At 36.8% G+C, this 22,477-nt stretch overlaps 1 protein-coding gene across 11 annotated transcripts in view; it reads left to right on the forward strand.

Moving 5' to 3' along the window:
- Kmt2c (lysine methyltransferase 2C) overlaps positions 1-22,477 on the forward strand; it is a 227,668-nt gene that overhangs the window by 116,393 nt on the left and 88,798 nt on the right. For all 11 annotated transcript variants that reach the window (XM_052172978.1, XM_052172983.1, XM_052172986.1 and 8 more), the window contains exons 10-16: positions 7,956-8,125; positions 8,713-8,864; positions 9,351-9,464; positions 10,307-10,384; positions 11,554-12,251; positions 18,825-18,944; positions 21,250-21,366. In XM_052172978.1, coding sequence (XP_052028938.1) covers positions 7,956-8,125; positions 8,713-8,864; positions 9,351-9,464; positions 10,307-10,384; positions 11,554-12,251; positions 18,825-18,944; positions 21,250-21,366 — 1,449 coding nt within the window. The remainder of the gene's footprint in view (positions 1-7,955; positions 8,126-8,712; positions 8,865-9,350; positions 9,465-10,306; positions 10,385-11,553; positions 12,252-18,824; positions 18,945-21,249; positions 21,367-22,477) is intronic.

Here is a 22,477-nt window from a genome sequence, read left to right on the forward strand (position 1 = left end):
TATTTTAGTTTAATCAGACTGCAAAAGGCCAATAGATAATCTTTGAATACTAGGTTTAATTTCTTTATTTCCATGACTAGTTTGATACACTTTAGATCAGTGCCGTCCAATAGAAATACAATACAAATCATGTTTACATAATTTAAAACTGTCTTTCATTTAACCCAGTGTTAGTCACCATAAATTTGAGAGCTTTACTTTCTTTCCAAAGTTTCACATCTGTTTTCTGTTTTTAAAAACCTACAGCCACACATCAAATTGAAATTTGTGCCAGCCACATTCTAAGTATTGACTAGCCACATGTGTATGGTAGCTGCATGTCAGAACACAGCTTCAGACTTTGGTGATTTTCCAAGCACAACATGTTTTTCCATCATGGGAGTCCAATAATTGAAACAGTGGGCGCTCATCTCATAGATTATGGTCCAGGGTTCCCATTCAGTGTTACGCTTTGCGGTATCAACTGCAACAGTCTGCTGTTCCCAGAAACCAACGAAGATGACTGACCTACACCACACATTTTTGATCGAGTTTTATCTTTTAGTCTCAGTGTGACTGAAGGCCTTCTGAAGATGCAGATGTCAGTGGTGGACTTTGGGTTCCTTGCAGTTACCATGAGATCCATCAAGGGGGCATTAAATCCTACTTGTATGAGCTGCACTGATTCTTTGCAAGCACCAAGATTTGTGTTCATTAACATCTGTGACACAGCACCTCATCAGGTGCAAGCTAGACTAAGTTTAAAGTGGTCCTGGTAGACTTAAGTCTGTAATATTATACAACTCTGTAAAAGCTGTGCTTCACAGATTCACACCATTAGACAAGACATCCGTAACAAATGGCCTATGAAGCTACTCTCTCCACATTTCTGCACTGATCTTTATTGATGTGCTGTTGCAGTTTTCTTGCTATAAGCAGGTATGTGCAGTACAGGAGTATGATACGAAGATTATGACACTGCAGTGCTGCATATTCTGTGTTATCCAGAGGTCTCATCTTTATGCCACAATTAAAAAACAAAACAAAACAAAACAAAAACAACAAAAAAACAAAACAAAAATTAAAAAAACCCTTTCTTACAGCTTTGGCAGCACTCAGAATTAATGTAAATAAATGCAGGCACAGTAGTTAGTTTGCGTTGCGGCATCCCTAACACCAGTCATTGCATTTTATCTTAATTGTTATTATATCTCCCCTTTAGTATTCTTCCCTCCCTTCCCTCACTCTGTTTCCTCCAGGGTCTTCCTCTTGTAGCTCAGTTTGGCTTAGTGTTTCTGCTGCCTCATCTTCTACTTCAGGGATCACAGCTGTACCATGATGCATACTAGCTGTAATGTTTCTATGAAAAAGTTCCAGTTCTTAGATTTTTTGTTTTTGTTTGGTTTGGTTGAGCTGCCTGTGTAATTTTCCTGACCTGTTGGCCCAGTCAAAAAGGCTTGACTTTTCGTGACTTTTCTGCTCCTTGCTTTATTGCCCAGCATATGGTGTCTCTGGATTTTCCTGTGTGGGGGAGGGGGTGATGCTATGGAGACAACACCTGGAATCGAAGCCACAGGGTTGCTGGGGTGGTAAATGTTCTGGCCTCCACCACAAAGAGCTGGAAAGGGAGCGGTGGCCTGTGGGAGCGAGGCACTAAGCTGCCTTGAGCAGGCCTCTTTGGGTCTGTGCCCACTTTGGAACTGCTTCTAGTTCTTTTCACACTTTTTAAGGCAAGAAGGCTGTGGGTGCCGCTAAGAAAGGTACTCAGGCCGTAAGTGTGGTGTAGCAGTAGATGAAGCACAGAGGAAACAGCTCTCTCATTGGGCAGAATTGGAGGCTGCATTCTATCTAGTGATCTAGAGAGCCCAGTAAACTATATTAGGTAGTAGCTGGAATGGTGAGGTGTGTGCAGTGGAGTGTGAACAGAAAGGCTCATCACCCGGAGAACAAGAGGCTTTAAGTAACTGTCCAGCTGTGGCTACCTGGGAGGTGGAGTCTGTGGACTAAGATCTGGCGGCCTGGGTAGCTCCAGTTCCTTCTCTGCCTGCATGAGAGCCTGCTCCATGTTCTTTGGTAGTCCAGTTGAGGAGAAAACCTCACTGTGTGTAGTATTTGTACTTTGACCCTCACTACATGCCTCTACTTGCCTTACAGCCTTTCTGAAATACAAAGGTGTATTCATAATTTATTTTCTTTCCTTTCTGATGGTAACAAAATATTTTATGTTATCAATTTACCTTTCATTATAACTTTGGTTGCCATGAGCCTATTTGTAACTGTGTGTAAATCTGACCTCTGATATACTAAAGTATGTTTATATTTTGTTCTACTTAGAATTTAGTTGGTGTACGGTTTTTGTTTTGTTGTATGTAGTTCTGGTTGGTCTAGAACTTAGTGATAAAGCTATAGGTTACCACGGCCTTATGAATTGCACGCCTGTGGGATATTTTTTAGCTTTAAGCAAATGCTTCCACACTTGTAATAGTAATTTTTAAACACTGTATGATTTTTTACTTTCTTTATAGATAAAATCCATTTACTGCATATTTTGACTGATTTTTAAAAATTAATAAAATTAATCATTTTTATTGGTTTTATCAATTTCTTCTTGTGTTTTCCTTCATTAACTATACATATATGTTTGACTTTAACATAGCAAGTAGATTGGCTCAGTTTTAGTGTCATTGCCCACCACCCCACCCTACTCCCTGTGGACCTTTCCCAGTAACATGAGCAGGCATCCCGTTTACCAACTGAGTGGGATTTGTTAGCATTTTAGTCTACAGCCTTTGGGGCCATTTCAAATGTACATTTTAAATGACTTAGTACTTAGCTGTTTAGATTAGTAGAAATCAAAATATTGGGTTTTTTCTTGATTAAATTAAATTATAAACCTTATTATATTTTCATTGTCATCACCTAACATGGTGATAACATGCTTGCATGAGGCAGGAGAATCACCAGTTCAAGGCCAGCTTGTTTTACATGTTAAGAAAGAATTTATATATTTCTGTAAATCCCAAGTTTATAGCACTTGCAGTTTTTTTTTGTCTTGTTTTGAATCTTTATGTCTTTAAAAAAAACTGAATTTTTTGAAGGAAACTTTTCTTGCCCTATCTCAGACTTTATTCTCTAGAAACACTTTCTCAAGGCTGATGAGGTGAATTGGTGGGTAAAGGCACTTGTTTTGCATTCATGTGTTCAATCCCCAGAATCCACATGACAGGGGGGCAAGGATATATTCCACAGCATGTCCCCCTGTGCCCCCTCCCCACTCTGTGTGTGTGTGTGTGTGTGTGTGCGCGCCCCCGTGTGTGTGTGCGCGTGCGCGTGACTCTCTCTCTCCCTCTCTGCATGTCTCCACTTCCTCTGTGTCCTCTCTCCCCCCTCTGTGTGTGTCCATACCCCCCTCTGTGTGTCCATACCCCCTCTGTGTGTCCATACCCCCCTCTCTGTATGTCCATACCCCCCTCTCTGTATGTCCATACCCCCCCGTGTGTCCATACCCCCTTCTGTGTGTCCATAACCCCCCTGTGTGTGTCCATATCCCCCTCTGTGTGTCCATACCCCCCTCTGTGTGTCCATACCCCCCTCTGTGTGTCCATACCCCCTCTGTGTGTCCATACCCCCCCTCTGTGTGTCCATACCCCCCCTCTGTGTGTCCATACCCCCCCTCTGTGTGTCTATACCCCTGTCTGTGTGTCCATACCCCCCTCTGTGTGTCCATACCCCCTCTGTGTGTCCATACCCCCCTCTGTGTGTCCATACCCCCTCTGTGTGTCCATACCCCCCTCTGTGTGTCCATACCCCCCTCTGTTTGTCCATATCCCCCTCTGTGTGTCCATACCCCCCCTCTGTGTGTCCAACCCCCCCTCTGTGTGTCCATACCCCCGTTTGTGTGTCCATACCCCTCTCTCTGTATGTCCATACCCTCCCTGTGTGTCCATACCCCCCTTGTGTGTGTCCATACCCCCGTCTATGTGTTTCCATACCCCCCTGTGTGTGTCCATACCCCCCCTCTGTGTGTCCATACCCCCCTCTCTGTGTGTCCATACCCGCCTCTGTGTGTCCATACTCCCTCTGTGTGTCCACTCTGTGAGTCTATACTTTCTTCATCTCTCATACATACACATGCCATTTAACCATTTGTTTCTATTTAATTTTAATTTTCTTTTTTTTTTTTTTTTGTTTGAGGACTTTGGAATCTTATTTTTCGGTAATTCTTATGATTTATTTTCAGAACCTGATAGTGGCTCTGTACTAATTAGTTAGTTATGACTGAAACATTTTAGTCACTGAATTTTGGTAGTAAGGCCCATTTATAGGACTGGAGAAGTTTTTTTGTTGTTTTACTTCTAATATTTAAAAATATTTACTCATGTACATTTAGTTCTTTGTTTTCTTTTTAGACTTAGTAACAACTAGATAATTTTTGTTTCTTGCTATCAATTATCTTCTTTGTTGTTGTTTTCATTATCTTAGTAAATTTTCTCTGTCTCTGCCTCTGTCTCTCTGCCTCTGTCTCTGTTTATTTATTCTCTCTTTCTCTTTCCCCCTTCTTGCTCTCTCCCCTTTATTTTTGCCCTATTCTCCTTGATTTGATTCCTATCATATTCTGCCATCCTAATCTAGCATGACAATTCCTTAGGATACTGTTGACTATACCACTGGAAATATAGTATTTATAGGGATCTGGGGCAGGTTTCTCTGTGTAGCCCTGGCTGTCCTGGAACTTGCTCTGTAGACCAGGCAACCACCTGTCTGTGCCTCCCAAGTGCTGAGATCAGAAGGTGTGTGCCACCACTCACCAGCAGGATAAGGGCCCATGCATGACACTCAGCATAAAGCTTATACCAATTTAGCTGTCATGGTGTTTTTTTTAATTGCTGGGGATTGAATCTGGGGGATTTACACATACCAGAAAGCATTCTGCCACCACTATAATACACACCCTCATTGTTTTTATTGTGAGGTTTATTCTTTGAGCTATTTGAAAGATGAGTAACTTATGATACTTTTTTTTTTTTTTTAAGGTTTTTTGGTTTTGGTTTTTATAGGGTTTGTCTGTATTGCCCTGGCTGTCCTGGAGCTCATTCTGTCCTGGCCTCGAACTCAGAAATCCGCCTGCCGGCCTCTGCCTCCCAGAGTGCTGAGATTACAGGCGTGTGCCACCACCGTCTGGACTGATACTATTTTTTTTTAAAACATTCTCTATAGTTTTTAGTAATAATCTGTTCATGTGTTTACTATTAGAAGGTCCATTGTGTATAGCCTCACTGAGGCAAGTAGGTGTTTCTTTTAGGGACTTCTAATCTAGAAGAGGTGCTTCCCATATTCAGTTGAGTTTCTGTCCCTGGTGGGTTTTTTTTTTTTTTTTTTTTTTTTTTTTTTAATGTAAGAATTTTCTGCTCATATACATTTCTTTAAAAATTTACTTGATAATTATTGTAAATGACAGATGGGAAGCATCATGCAGACCCTTCAACCAGGATTCAGCACAAAAAAAATGTCATGTGCTCTCTGTCTCTTACTATTTAATTCTGTCTATACCTTTCTTTTGCTATTTGATTGATTTCTGCAAAGAAATTACTTCCCGCACGTTTCAGCTTCCTGAAGGTGTTCACTTTCTAAACCTCTGAGCAGATGAAGTTAGGAAGGGGAGTGTGTGCATATATTTACATGCTCATGAGTATTTACTCACATGTACATGTAATGGGGTGTGCTGCCCTTGTTATGTCTTTATGATTCATCCTGGGTTTTTTGTTTGTTTGTTTTTGGGTTTTTTTTTTTTTTTGCAAAGATTTTCTTTCATGGTAAGAACTCTAAATTCAAGAACATACATGCTTTCATTTAGTCTCTCAATCAAAATGAGTTGTTTGGGTTTTATTCCCCTTTCTTTTCTTTCAGATTTTTAAAAAAAATAATATATAGGACTTTAACATTCTTTCCAAAAGTCAAAACTTTTACCAAATGTCTACTGAGAGAATTGTCACTACTTTCTTCTTAGAACTTGTTCCCTGGTTCTCCTAATCTCTTGTAAGTAGCTAATGTCATTGCTTTCCAGGTTTATCCTTCATTTGTGTTTTCCTCCTTTACCCTAAAAGCACATTATAGACAGTTTGCGTATGTCCTTTTTATGTAAAAATATTGGAAGTTCTTCAGTCAGTTCTTAGTTTTTTTTTAACATAAAAAGTATATCAATTCAGAGAGTTTTTTTTTTTAAGAAAAGCATTTGCCCACTATGCTGTTTTTTTTTTTTTTTTTTTTTTTTGTGCAGCAATTTATTTGACCAGTTTCTTGTGCTTTGATAGTCAAGAGGTTTCCAATGTTTCATAGTACAAAAGCTCCAGAAATATGTAACTATGTGCGCATGCAGGTGTTTGAATTGTTGAAATTGCCCGCATAAATGTTTAGAAGTAGATTCACTACCTGTGGATTGTGTGTGTGTCTAGTTTTGATTTGTGCATTTTGCAGTGCCAACACTGAGAGGGCTGCTGCGGCATCTGTGCCAGGAGGATCTTCTTACTTAGCTGTGACGTGTTTGCCTCACAAGGCAGAAGAGGATAGCTTAACGGTTTTTCAGTCTTCATCACTCTTAGGAGTGAACATGATCATATCTTAAATTATTTGTTCATCTTTAAGAATCAATTTTTACCTCAGTATTTGGTCTTTTAGTAAACATTTTGTTACTTTTGAGAGTTCTTAGAGAAATATGGACTATTATCATGTATTGTTTGATGAACATGTTTTTATTAATATGTCAGTTTGCCTTTTGACTTGTAATAGTTCTTTTGGCCATGCAAAAGATTTACTTTGAGACAGTCTCACTGTGTAGTCCTGGCTGTTTTAGTTCCTAAGCTAGCAAGGAGTTAATGGAATAATACAACAGCAGCATTTTGCCATATACAGTGGTAAGATACGGAGCCATATTTTTCAGGAATTACTCCCTGGTCTCTTCCCTCTCCTCTGTTAAAACGCTTTGAGAATTTCATACAATTGTATTTCAATCACATTTCCTCCACTTCTCTAATTCCTTCTGGATCCTCTCCACTTCCCTGTACATTCAATTTTGTGTTCTCTTCCTTAGACAGTAGAGTCTACCTTGTACCGTTCATAAGTTCTTGGATATATGGCCTTTCACTGGCTTTTAGTCATCTCCAGTGGATCTGCCACACTTGGCTTTTAGCTTCTCAGCTTTAGGTGTATTTGTTACCATGGTCATCTGAATCTAGTGACTAAAATAGATTCTGGCTTCTTTTTGATTTTCATTCTGGATCTAGCATGCAGAAGTATGCTTTGTTCTTTGAACCAGCCGTTCCTGAGCTGTGGCCTAGTTTTTTTCTTTATAGCCCAGGTTATCTTTTTCCCAACAAGCTTTATGTTTATTACACCCTCTTCTCCCAAACCTGGGAAGAGGGGTCAAAGACTGTAAGAGCCAGAGGCAGTAGACAGCTACAAGATAACTGTTTTCCACATACAGCAGGGTATATAGGAACTAACAGCAGCTGTTACAGCATGCACAAGACCTACGCAACATTAAGCCAGACAAAAAGCCCAACATGTAGAGGAGCAAGACATAGACATGAAGTCCCTCCCATCCTAGCTAAGGAGCTATTGGCAATTGCTGACTTCAGGGAGAGGGAAAATCAGTTTTAGGAGTGTTTGCCCTGGTAGACTGACTGCTATCTTGTTCTAGGTTATATTTTATCCTTGAAATCTGGCTTGTTATGTTTCTGGTTTCTTTCTTACATGTTTTCTTTCCTGAGTATCTTCAATCTGTTTAAAACTTCCTCAAGGGTTTAGTGCAGTTTATATGAGATGAGTCACCATTCAAGACAAATTGCCTTTTCAAAAATAAATTGATGTAATGAATAATGAATAATCCACAAATGTTTTGTTCATTTCCAAAAGATTTACATCAGAACTGCAATTACAAATGTATAATATCTTTTTCCTTTTTATTTTTCTTGATCTAGAATTGCAGAATCTGTATAGAATGTGGCACCCGATCTAGTGCTCAGTGGCACCATAACTGTCTGATATGTGACACTTGTTATCAACAGCAGGATAATTTATGTCCTTTTTGTGGAAAGTGCTACCATTCAGAATTACAGAAAGACATGCTCCACTGTAATATTTGTAAGAGGTAAGAAGGCACAGCTCCATTTAACTGCTTTGCTGACTCTTTGGTTCTTGTGATCATTTGCTCTAATGTGTTGGTAAGCTTTTTGTCATTCCTGCAGACCCTTTCTAGAGTGCTGTTGTAGGTAGAATTCCGCTTTGGATAGAGATTCACTGTGGCCTAGATCCTGCTGTGTAGATGAACCTGGCTTCATACTTTCAGAGTCTTCCATCCTTTGCCTCCCAAGTGTTGGGATTAAAGGCATGCTTCATAGTACCCAGCAAATGGTTATTGTTATTTTTAATGAATCTGAGAGACTTAAGAAGCAGATAGGAAAAAGATAAGAACAGGCAAGATCAGAAATGAACCCTGGGAGAAAAATTCAAGAGAGGGTAGTTTGAAAATAAGGAAGGAAAAATAAGTCAATGATACTGTAGTTATGTCCATAAGTGTCATCTTCCTTTTGAAATCCTTTGGTGGTCTCTAACCCATTTAACCATCTTTTTCTCATCTTTATCATTCTCTTTTTTAAGCAATTGACTTCCACTTTCCCTACATACTAATTTGGCTTTAAATTAGAGGCTTTTATTTAAATATACTTATTACTGCAGATGGGTTCACTTAGAATGTGACAAACCAACTGATCAGGAATTGGATTCTCAGCTCAAAGAAGACTATATCTGCATGTATTGTAAACACTTAGGAGCTGAGATAGATCCCTTACATCCAGGGAATGAAGTGGAGATGCCTGAACTACCTACAGGTAAAAAGTGTGGGGTGTGTGTGTGTGTGTGTGTGTGTGTGTATGTATACTTTTAAAAGCATTATGTTGATTAGTCACCAGCATATTACTTAATTTATAATGAAGTTTTTGTATCAAATCCGATTGTATTTTTAATTACACAAAACTCTCCTTCCTCTTGTCTTTTGTATTTGAAACAGTCACTGTGTAGTCCATGTTAACCTTGAATTCATTAACCTCCTGCCTTAGCCTCCAAGTGTTTGGATCATAAATGTGTACTGCCACAGCTTTAGGTGTAGTTGTTACACCTAAATCCTGTGAGGCTTTTTCAAAACATTCACACACTAAAACTTGTAATGCTTTATAATGTTCACATTTTAAACTATAAATATGCTTCTGATTAACAAAGTAAAATCTGAAGAAAAACTGTGCATTGCTGCTGATAATTTATCAGAGGAAACAAAAAACTTTCTCTGAGGTAAAAAGAATGAATCATTTTCTCTTAAGATTACTCGAGTGGGATGGAAATTGAAGGTCCTGAAGGTGAAGTGGTATTTCTGGAGCAGACAGTAAATAAAGATGTCAATGATCACCAGCCCAGACCTGGAATTGTTCCAGATGGTAAGATTATAGTTCTGAAGAAAATACATAGTATGCAAAAACCTTCTTAGAAATTGTTTAAAGAGCAGCATTTTAAGGCCTGGAGATGTGACTCAGTAGTACAGAGAAGACTCTTAGAAAAAAATCATTTTTGGCATATCTATTTTTATAGTTTAGTTGTAATCTAGTCTTGTTAGTAAATAAGTACTTGGTTTACGGACCAGGTAATTTTCATTAAAAAGCCATCTTTATATTCTAATAATAATATAAATATAATAATAATTTATATTCTTATAATTGTGAACTAAATTTATTGCAGATTATAAGAGATTTCTTGCAGAGATACTGGAAATTTTATTATATCAAGTTATCTCAGTAGTGCTATTGAGGGTATTTTAAAGATGTTTCAACTAAGTTCTTATGGTATTGATAATAGCTTTACTGAACTTGTATAATTAGCAAATTTTTATATTTGGCAATATTGCTTATTAAATTATGAGCTGTTCTAAATTTTTTGTAGATGTTTTTTGCTAAATTATATATATACTTTGAATACATAATGTTTTGGAATTTTTCAAGATGTTAAATGTCACATTTCATAACTCATTAAGATTTATACTTTATAGAAAGTTAACTGGATAAAATAAGTTAAACCTGTAGTACATAAACAGATTCCTAATTGTATCTTTGTTCTAATTGTAATAGAACTCTGATTTAAACTGATAAAGAAATAACAGTGTGTTTGTGCTTATTTTGGAAATTGGCATTTTGTAGTAAAACTCATTCAGTTACTATTAGAGACAGCATTGTTAGAGAAATGTTGACTTCTTACTGAAAGATTCCATAATGTTATTTGTTGCTAGAAATTCAAGTGTACACTGAAGAGCCCCAGAAAAGTAATCTACTAGAAAGCTCTGACAGAGTTGGTCTCATTACTTCTGGTAAGCTATATGTTCAGATTGATGTATTTAATTGGATTACAAGGTAACTGTCAAGTAATGTTTTTCAACTAGAATGATAACAAATAGGTTATCTATGAAGGATTGTTTTGCACATTTAGTATAACAGATCTATTTCATGAAGTTTTTCTTTTATCTTCATTCATAGTCTGTCATTAGAGCTTGAATGAAAAGTGAGGTTTTTCTTTTGGTATCAGATCATATATTAAATTTAGTCATTGATTTCAAAATAATAAATGAAGAATTTATTGTCTTCACTGATACAGCTTCAGTGACATTTAAAATAAATGTCTCTTTTTCAGTAGTTCTCTGTTGTAGAGCCACTTGAGCCTCTTGTCAATCGAGACCTAACCTTTCTCCTATGTAAGGCCAGGCTAAATTTTGTTCATTTGTTAAGTGTTGTGAGACAGGGTTTACTCTGTAGCCCTGGCTGCCCTAGAGCTTATTATGTAGGTCAGGTTGAACTCTGAGAGATTTGCTTGTTTTTGCCTCCCAAGTGCTTTATTCAAGACATGTGACACTACAACTAGCTTTAATAAAGTAGAACTCTGATTTAAAGTTTGCCAGTCACACATATTTCAGTATTTGATATATTAAGTGATGGGGATAAACAAGTATTATAATCCAGGATGTGTCTTACATATGTAGGTAATGATCAAAGGGATCCTCATTGTGGCTAGAAAACCTCTCAGAGGCCAGACACAGCGTCACAACTGTCTAGACTGTATCTGTATGTTCGAATCTAGTTTCCCCTTTCAGAGTCTGGACTTCACTTAGTATTGTTCATCTTTTTTTAACTAGCTTAAAAAGTTTTTTTAAACTTTGCATGCATAATTTTTAGTCTGTAGGTGCTTCAATTATAAATGTGTCATATGGGTATAATAGAAATATATTAGTAGTTGTGTCTCTTCTCTTTTGTTTTAACCAGAAATTACGTACTTGAGGGATCTTACTAACCTATGTTATTAAAAGGCCAATTAAAACCAATTTATTTTAATTTACAAGTCATTTGAAATTTTTGCTTTAACTTCTTTAATAATTTTGTTTCTTGGATACCTTCAAAGTTGTGCTTTAACCAGATAATCCTGTTTATGGTTAGACATTTTGCAATTTGCATATGAGTTAATACCACCCATATTCTAATTTTTTAGAATCATCTGACAATAAAATGGATCCTGATTTGGCAAATGAGATTGCTCATGAAGTTGATACTGAAAAAATGGAAATCCTTTCTAAAGGTGGTCATGTTTGTGAGGACGATCAAAATGAAGACCGAATGGAAGTGACAGTGGAAGTCCTTCCACACCAAACTATTGTGCCACAAGAGGACCTACTGCTGTCAGAGGACTCTGAGGTGGCATCTAAAGAACCAAGCCCTCCAAATCCAGCTACTGAGTCTGTCGCACCAGAAGCCTTCCTGCCGCCACACAGTGGAAGTTCCTTATCTTGTAAGGAACTGATGATGGTAGAAAGAGTACAAGAAGAACTGGAACAGAAGGAAAATTCTGAATTCCCCACAGGATGTGTGGATTTTGAAATGACTCTTGCTGTTGACAGTTGTGTCAAAGATAGTTCATGCCAGGGAGAGAAATCTGTAGAGCTACCAGCTGAGGAAGAATCACCATTCTCTTCAGCAACTGACCTGAGCAAGGCCGATGTGTCCTCTTCCTCCGCACTTTGTTCAGACTTGCCTATGTGCGACATGCTGCACAGTTACCCTTCAGCTTTCAACTCTGCTGCTGGAAGCATCATGCCAACAACATACATCTCAGTCACTCCAAAAATTGGCATGGGTAAACCAGCTATTACCAAAAGAAAATTTTCTCCTGGTAGACCCCGGTCCAAACAGGTAGGGTGATGTTAATGATGACGGAAACAATATTGCAGCAGTAATCTAAAATGGGAAGGATGCATTTAGCTTTGGTTGAGAAGGCAACTTTTCATCCATAGAACTCAGTTTTAATGTTTCTGTTTTGGAAGGAGTGCATTATTTTTTTAAAAAAAGGCTCTTAACTGAGAATGTAATTTATTAAATTCCAGGATATGAAAATATGATCTATTTGATTATAGTATCTATAGAAAACAATTTTAAAGATGTTTTTAGTTCCAAAGTAATCTTAGAACTTTAAAAACAGTGTAAGATTATGTCTATAGTAGTAAAATTTACTTTCCCTGTAATACATTTATTGTCTCTATATATGTATATATTAACTTCACAATGGAAATTTTATGCTGAACGGTTTCTCATTTTGATGTTTGTTTCTGTACATAAATGCTAAGTTTTTTGTAAAATTATTTTTTGAGAAAGGATTTACTTCAGTAATTTTAGTCTTAAAATATGCTGATGTTCTACAGCTTATGAGGGGCACACCTCTTGAATGTGTTGGGTGGGCACTCTAACCTGAGATTGCACACCGTGCGCTTCCAGAGGTCTTTCTGTAAGGCTCAGGCCCCTGTGGATTGGCTGTCCTACTCTGTCCCCCTCTGGGGGCTGGGATTCCAAGCTGCTTTTCTTTGTTGGGCTGTGTCATTGTTCTCAAGTAATATAGAGTCTATATTTTAGGGGTGAATTACAGTTCTTTCTAAGTAGGTTAAAGTGAGACATAATACTAAAATTAAGATAATGCTGCTTAGAATTATTTATTGTTCTACATAATGGCTGCTTTCTGATATTAAACAGTAGGGATGAGTTTAGTTTGTAGTATTTGCTTGGCATTGTAAGTCTTATAATTTAAATAGTTTCCAGTAATTATTTGACTTTTCTGTGGTGGTAATATATTAATATTAAACAAGTTAATTTTAGAGCTATAAAGGCATTATAAAAATCTGTTTTAATAGACTGATTTGTCTTTTGAATAAATCCTGTGTATTTTTTGCCCTCTAAAGTTAAATTACACCAAAGGCAAAGGAACTAGCTCTTGCTCTATGGGAAAGACATTTTCAATGAACAGTAGTGTGTGTCTTTCTATCTGTTTATATATGTCAGAAGGTGCTGGTGATCGCGTACGTGTGTGCGTGCGTGCGTCCTTTAACATTTAAAGAACATTTAACATGTTCTTTGACATTTGGCTTCTATTATCCCATGAGGCTTTTTTTTTTCCCTTCACAAACCACTTCCTCCCCCCTACCATTTTCATGTTGTTTTGTAAAATTAACTATATAACAGTTACATAGTTCTGTGTCTCATATTGGTTCCTATAGTTTTGTATCCTGTTAAGATACTGCATTATAAACATTTTAGGAGGAAGTCTGACTATTGCCCATGTTGTCCTGCAACTCCTTCTATTTCAGTTTTAGCTTCAAGATTGACAGGATTACAGATGTGATCCTCCAACATTATGTAATGGCTCTACCCTAGGCTAACTAAAACAGCCACTGAGGCTCCTGAGTTAGAGATGGAGGCTTTGCTTTCTTGTCCTCTGCTTTTTTTGCTTGTTTTGTAATGTGCTGAACAGAATACTTTAGGGAAAGCTTTTTAGGAATTTGTGGGAAGTAGGATGGAAGGGTTTTCATTGGTCAAATTCCTTACTTTATCTTTTAGCCTGTTTCATTTTTCACATCCCACAGTTCTTTGCCTGGTTTTTCTTTTCTTTTTTATATTGCTTCTTGATTCATGATCTTTCTGCATAGCCATAGTTGTCCTTTATTTTGGGAGCTAACATTCTGTCCTGCTTCTGCTTCCTGAGTGCTGGGATTATAGGCATGAACCACCACTTGTCTGCTTTAGTTTATAAATTCTGAAATAACACTCATCTTTTCAAAAGTTATGTGTTGCATGTATATGTAAAAGCTCTTTGAATGCTGAGCTGAAGGCACATGCAAACTAGAAACACCAAACTTTTTGTTTCCTTGTGCTGGTTCTAAAGCTGTTCCCTCAATCTTGGCTAAAGGAGCCATAGTTGTTTACAGAAGCTATTGAATACTAAAGTGACTTTACTCTTAACAGTGCCTTATTAATCACAATCAGGTCTACTTTCTTAATCTGATTAGACTGAACGTTATTCTTCTTTCTTTGTTTTCTTTGAAACCGGATCTCACTACATAATCCTGCCTTGTCTGGAGTGCTCTATGTAGACCAGGCTGGCGTCCAACTCCTAGAAAGATCCTTCTGCATCTGCCTTCCCAGTGTAGAATTAAAGGCTGTGCTACCACTTGAGGCTGACCTTGGGTTTTTAGAGAATAGGTGTATTATGTAAAATGACTGCTATAAGTTATAAGGACAGGGTGTTGTTATAGCATCATCTGCCTAAGTGAACAGATATATTTACCAAAGACATCTGGCAAATTTTATTCCTTAGAAGTACCTGTGAAGTACCATCCTCTCTGGTTGTTCATCCCTTGAGACACATGGCAGGAGTGTTTACTTACTGTATTTGTTTTTCCCTTTTCTGTTGCTTTCTTCTCTTCCCTGTTTGGAGGAAAGTAGTTGGTAAGGTACTTTGGAGCCTAGGCTGGGCTCAAACTTGGAGTAATCTTGTCTTTTTCAGCTTCCTAAAGCTGAGATTAGATTTGACTTTAAATAGAATGCTGGCCATAACCTTCTTTCTACTTATCATTATTGTCCCCCCTTTGTCTCATACAACCCTGTGACACCTACTTTATGTATTTATAAGTTTCTGTATTCTTTGTAACCAGTTCAGTCTCTGTTTCATAATGTTCATAATCTCTATTGGATTTCATAGGAGCTTGGTTCTATGTAGCACTTCTCAATTTTTCAGTTACTTGATGTTTTATATTTGGGCTGTTCTTAATTCTAGTTGTAGATAGCTTAATAGTAGCATTGTATTGTGGATTAGTATTTTTTTTTTTTTTTTTTAGAGGTAAGGAAATCCAAGATTTGGGACAATTGGATGAGTTTGATAGTACATGCAGTGTTTAATGATGAATTATTTCATGTCCTCATGTATACAAAAATATAATGAAAGAGAAAAATAATGCTTAGTAGTTGTTGAACAGAAAAGTTGACACAATCTGAGAACAAAAATAGAGAAAAACCCATAACTTGTTCTTGTGCTCATAGTCCACTGCAGTGGTGACACACTAGTAGGAGGAGCAGAGTGTGATAGGCAAGCACTGTCAGCTGTCAGTGGCAGCTAACCCTTTTCAGTGCTTTATGTTACATTCTTATTCTTCAAAGCTGGGATCTAAAGGATGATGTATAACTAAATTTTGACAATTGCACCAGTATTTCAGTTATAAGTTCTAAAAGATATATTAGGTAATTTTTTTTCTTTGTCAAAATATATACATGTAATTGTGATTTTTTTCTTTATTCCTTTTAAAATTGAATATGATCTCTTCTTTTGCCCTATGATAATACACTTATTAAAATTCACTAGGCAACTATCAAGCCTTTATTATATAAATTCTTCATATCAGCCAAATAGTTTCCTAATTATTCCTGTATTGACATCCAGATTTTCTTGGTTTAGAAAGCTCTTTAATTTGTTCATACATGTTATATAAAATGTAAGTACTGTTTGTAATGGGATACAGTTTTGGCATCAAAACTAACCTAAATTATGATGAATAAAATATAATCACCAGAAAATTCTTATTTATGATAAAAGTTTAACACTATTTTCATCTTGGAGTTTTACTTTTTATGATAATTTGTAGTAGGTATGTAATGTTAAAAGATCAAAAAGAACTTCAGGTGTGCATTAAGTAACTATCTTTAGTGAAAGGCAGTAGACGTAGTGAGGACTGAGCTGAGCTGTCTTTTGCCTATACTTCTCCACCACTAAGTAGAAAGATAAGGTGCAGAGCCTCTCAGTGAGTCAGTGAGGAGGCCTGGCTCACCCAGGGTGCACTGGGAAGGCCTTCTCAGAAACACATACTCAAGGCATCACCTCAAGGGCTACAAGCAGCCACCCAGTTTTAAAAGATTGAAGGGGGAGTAGCTGTGTCAGTTGGGCTCTGACTGCTAATAGTAGAGTATGTTTGAAGGCAGTAAGGAAGCCAGGACAGGAAAAATGCACAGACAGGGAGAAAATATGTATGGTGTAGGAGCAGGGAAAGGAAGCAGCTGGAAAGGTTTGCCTTAAGTGAATTGAGGCACAATCAGAGGGTTCAAAATAGGTTAGTTTCTTGTTAGGTGAGATTTATATTTCTTAGAATGAATCTAGCTGCTAGGCTGAGGGTCTTGAGGAGACTCTAACGGGGTAGAAGGAAGCAGAAATACCTGACTGTTAGAGCAGATGGTGTATAAGACAGTGGCAGGGCAGGAATTGGATGCTGGCAGTGGAAGTGGTGAGGGGAGTGGCCAGAGACAAATGATCAATTCTCAGTTTGCTGATGGTTTGAGTCGAAGGGTTGATAGAAAACAGATCAGAATGTGCTTTCGACCGAAAGACTAGTTGACATTATAAAAAAGAAAGACTAGCAAACAAACCAACTATGGGAGAGATTTTAGATGTGATACATGCTAGAAGTTGTCTTAGTTACTCCTCTGTTGTTTTGAGAAGGTACCATGACCAAGGATATTTATAGAAGAAAGAGTTTATTTGAGGCTTATAGTTTCAATGGGTTGGATTACATGAGCATCATGGTTGAGAACATGAGAGCAGTCAGGCAGACAAGGCTCTGGGGCAGTAGCTGAGTGCTCACATCTTAATCCACAAGTTGAGTTGGAGAGCTCATACTCGAATGGTGCAAGTCTTTTGAAACTTCAAACCTCTTTCCGTCACACATCTCCTTCTTTATGGTCATATTTCCTAGTCCTTCCTAAGCACTTTAACCAACTGGATACCAAGTGCTCAGATACAAGTTTCTGTACCTACAGAAGCCATTTTTATTTAAACCTCCATAGAAGGTTATTCATTTATTTTTAACAACGTGGATGTATTAAGAAAATGGAAAAAAATAAATACTTCCTTGGAGATGTTAGAAAAAAGGTAGAACTAGAAACTGAATGTAGAACTATTTTCCAATATGACATTTCAAATTTTTACTATAGTATTTAGGATTTAGGCTTCAGCTCCTAGGAAATTTGAGGACTTTAGGAGTCAGTGAGGAAGAACTTGCATTGGAAATAGAGTGAAATAATCATGGAGGGAGGTGTACTACTACCAGATTAGTAGAAATGTCTTGAGTGAAATGAGAACAGAGAATGAACTTTGGGCAACATGGAGGTTCCCAGGGCCCCTTGACTAATGCAGGGATGGTGGTGCAGACACAGATGCCATGGAAGTGCTGCAGTGAACAGGAATGACTGGCTGTGCTGTGCTAAGAAGTCTGTGTCCTCCTTAACTGTGAGCTTGGGTAAAGTGTGCTAGGGACATGACTCACAGAGACAGTAAAACACAGATAAAAAGGTTGGGATGGTCTGGCCTTAAGACATGTGGCTGCTTCCTTTGAATTAGAAGTACAGTTAATTTTTCCTTTCTGTTTCTTAAATTTTTTTCCCTCTAAACTCATGAAGTGTGTCTTTATTGTGAATTGGTGGTCCTGCTCTTATTTTTGGTTATTTAAGTTGCTGATTGCATTTTTCTTATTACTGGTATTCTTAGTAGTTTGATAATGTTCAAGAAACATGGTAAGTACAATATATCTTGTTTTAAGATTTTGTCATTTAACTGGTATTTATACTGGATATATACTGGTATATATCATAGAAATTCTTAAATTGCTTTATTCAAAATAGGGTCTTTGTTGTTTGACATTTCTTCTGTTTTTCTTTAAACGATTACCTTGGTGGAATAAACTTTGTTCTTGCTCTTGAGTAGCTTCATCAGATTAGCTGAGATTGCTCAGTGTGGTTACTTAGAAGAGAAATGCCTTCATTTTATTTTAACTAATAAGACATTGGTTCTTGTATATTAGGTGCCTTAGTCATTTTAATTTGCAAATTTAGGACAATTTGCTTTAATTAAGTTCTTAACTATTCAAATTAATTCCTTGGGTATACTTATGCTTAAGATATCATTCCCATCAATCAAAATCATTCAACGTCCATGCACTCATCTGAGTATGTATTTTAGCCTGCTGGTTTGAGTGTTTATACTAATGAATATAACACTCTCAAAGGTTGTCCCTTCCTGTTTTGGGACAGGCATACTTGTTAAATGAGTATAATCCCTGAATGTTTTCTTCTAATGTTAATTCTTAGGCTGTGACTGACTTTTCTGTTTATTTTTGTACTGTAATTATAGTTCATGACTCATGCTATATAAATCTTGATTTTTATTTTACTTTATTGTATGATATTTCTACTTAAATATTTAATGCAAATTATACCTGCAAACATTTGAGTTAAAGTCACTTTAGGTGATAAGTTTATTTTCCCAAACTAAAAGCAATTTGTCCTAATTTTCCATACGTTTACATTTGCTTTTGCCGTTCTAAAATTTTTTAGTTGCTGGCTTTGATCTTTTATGTTGCTAAGTTTTATACATCTATTTTCTCACCTGCCATATCCTAGGGGGCTTGGAGTAACCATAATACAGTGAGCCCACCTTCCTGGTCCCCAGACAGTTCAGAAGGCCGGGAAATTTTTAAACCCAGGCAGCTTTCTGGCAGTGCCATTTGGAGCATCAAAGTGGTAAATAAAATTGCATTTACATTCATGTGTCATTTCTTTCTAGTTTGTTTTGTTCTATTGGATGTTAAGAATTAAACCTTTCTTTTCTAGATTCAGCTTCCAGAGTCACATTTTAACTCTCAAAACATACTTTATAACAATTTTCAGTTAAAGATTTAAATGGGGAGGAAGTTAAATTGTAGTATTTAAAGATATATTTTTAATGCTTCCTTGTCTGAATGATTTTCTTTCGTTGTTGTTATTTCTTTGAAGGAAAAATTCTTGCCACATAGAACAAGGTGTAATTTGGAACTTGCTCACTTATATCATAAATCGAATCAATTACATACAGACAGCGGAATTGTACTGCAATGTCAGGAAGCTTCATTGTGCACGCTCACCTACCTCATAGTCACCAGCATCCCCATGCCACGATGCCCCTTAGATCTTGATGTTAAGCAGTGTGATATAGTTTGAAGCAGAAAAATTTCAAAAAATAATCATCTCAAAAGTCAAAGGACTTAAGGAGGTGATTTTTCCCTAATCCTCTCTATTTAGTTGTTTCTAGAATAGAGCTATTTAAGTTAGACTAATGGAAGATTTTGGGAGAGTTTCAGAGTATATTTTCTTAATTTCTATTAAAATTGGAAGGGCATATTTATGCTTATCCAGATAACTGTAATCATCCAAGGTAATGTGGCATAATTTTAGTTAATTCATTTAAATTAGATGATTGATTTCATTATGTAGCCCAACTTGGCCTTGAATTTTATCCAGATCCTTCTGCCTCAGGCTCCCAAGTGCTGGGATTACAGACACATGCCACCACACCACATTTAAGAGAATAAACCATGATTTTTAAAAATGCTTTTGTAGTAAATGCTGCCATTTTCACTTTCTTTTAGTCTGTACCAGTGGATGTTGGGGGAAATTACTGGGAGATTATTGTAATCCTAATTCTTAATTACAGCTTTAAATCTTCCCCATACTCCTTCCTGCCACAAGCCACCCTTTCATTCCTGTTTAAAACAACTTGTCCAGTGCAGTCTTACCCAGTCTACCCTTTGTTCAGAACTGAGGACTCTCAAGAGACCCAAAGAACAGGGTGAGAGTACAAGAAAAGGCCTTGGAGCTGGAAGGTGTTTGTTCTTATTAACACGGAAGGGAAAACCACAAGACCCTTCCCTTTATTCATGTGATGTCTTAATTTCCCAATATAAATGTTGGGCTTTGACCCTGAACCTGTTCTGCTCAGTAGGAAGTAGGTTCAGTTTATGAAATGGATAAAGGCCATCAGGTGAAAATGTGGCATACTTTTTCATCTGTTATAAGGAAGAAAAAGAATTTTCCTTACTTCTTCTAAGTCAGTTTTTAAAATGATTCTAAGATGCAAGTTTTTTTCCAGACAGTAATATATAATTCTGAATATGACCAACGTAGGGTCGGGGGTCTAATGCTGGTTGGTGCCTATAGCTTAAGATATCAGGAAATTTAACAGATGTTCCTGAAGGACTTAAGTTAGTGAAGATATAGATAGTTATTCCCATTTAAAACATTATTTTTAAGTTTCATTATTTTGCCTTTATTCCAGTATTACTAAGATTTTCAAGTAATTATTCCAATTTAACTAAGATCTTCAAGTAATTTTAAATACTGTGTTAAAATGAATTAGATATGTTCAATTCATGTGAGAACTACTAAATAATAAAGAGTACTGATCACATTTTCATGATGCGAAGAATACCACTTCACAGAAGTAAAAATAAACTTTGCTGCCTTGTAATATTTCAGAATAGTGACTAAAAAACAAGGATGGTGGGCCACTTGCTAGCTGAGTGACCTTGAAGAAGTTACTGACACTTTATCCCTAAAGTGGAGATACCCTGAGGGTTTATTGAGAAAAAAATATTGCTCAATTCGATGAATACTAAGTGCCCAGTAAATGTTCCGAGAACATAGTTTTTCTTGATACCTACTTTGTACTGAAGAGAGTCTATGCATGTAGAGATGTCTGTTTAAGGATAGTTACTCTAAACACCTAGAATAAAGATGTAGGGAATCAAAAAATAGGAGTAAGGCCTGCTAATATAGAGCACTCAGGGTGATAGAGGCAACACTGGTTCTAAAACTTTAGTTTTGTTTCTAAATTATGGATACATATATAAGATAGAAATTGTAAGTCTGGTCTAATAATAGCTATCATTTAATTATATAAGAAGGTAAATATTTGTGTAATATTTAATAAAATGTTTTATTTGACTGACATCTGGATTTAAAAATTCTTTTGGGCTTTTATGAAATGTTAATTTCTGTATCTGTTATGCAGGGCCGAGGGTCAGGATTTCCAGGAAAGCGGAGACCTCGTGGTGCTGGGCTGTCAGGACGAGGTGGCAGAGGCAGGTCTAAACTAAAGAGTGGGATTGGAGCTGTTGTATTACCTGGGGTGAGACTTCCTCTTATTATTTCAGTAGGAATTAATGGTGATACTCTCATTTGTAACACGTTGTTTCCATCTTAAGTGTCCCAGGAGAAGTCTCATCCCTTTACATTTTACTATGTTTCTTCTTGATAAAATGTGTTTTGTTTTGGAAATCTGCTCAGGTCCTTTTGTTTTCTGATTTATCATCCTTTTCTTCCTTTCTTCATTGATACCTTTTTATGCCAACCCTCTACAGGAGTGAATTTTTTGTGTGTTTTCTTTTTTATTAAAAAAATACTATTATTGAATTCCTTTTTAAAAGTCATATTTATTTCATTTTATGTATATGAGTATTTTTCTTTTTGTGTGTGTGTGCCTGGCACCCTGGGAGTTCAGAATATAACATCATATCTTTTGGAACTGTAGTTACAAGTGATTGTGAGCCATTTAACATGGCTGCTGAGAACTGAATTCACATCCTCTGCAGGAATAACATGTACTCTTTCATGCTGAGCCATCGTTTATTCAACCCCCATTTTTTTTATTACAGTTGCTATATTATAAGACCTATAGGGGGAAAAAAAAACCTGAGAAATGCTGTAGGTGAATACTGATTACAGTGATATCCAAGATTTTATGACTATTTTGTATTGAGAAATACTGATTGACACATTTTGAGGTTTCCTTTAATTGTGCATTGAAAAATACATGTGATTTGGCTGTGCTTTTGCAGTCTAATCTTGGCATTCAGGAGGCAGAGTCAGACAATCTGAGTTGAAAGCTGGCCTCATATACATAGAGAGTTCCAGCACAGCCAGAGCTAAGAGAGAGCAGAGAGAGAGACAGCAACAGAAGAATATATATACGTGTGTGTGTGTGTTTGTGTGTAATGTTATAAATATTGGCAAATATTTTACTAGAACCTTTATTATTTAATTGAAATTCTGTTTTTCACTTTTTAAAACGCCATTTGAAGTTCAAAAAGCATGAAATTACTCAGTTTTACTACTAACCAGAACCAAGAAAACTGGAATTCTAGTTCTTTGTGTTTTATATGAAGCAACTTGAAAACTGATTTATTTCTGGACATGGTGGTTCACATCTTTAATCATAGCACCTGAGAGGCCTCAAGCAT

The sequence above is a fragment of the Apodemus sylvaticus genome, chromosome 2, assembly GCF_947179515.1.
Source record: "Apodemus sylvaticus chromosome 2, mApoSyl1.1, whole genome shotgun sequence".
Lineage (NCBI taxonomy): Eukaryota > Metazoa > Chordata > Mammalia > Rodentia > Muridae > Apodemus > Apodemus sylvaticus.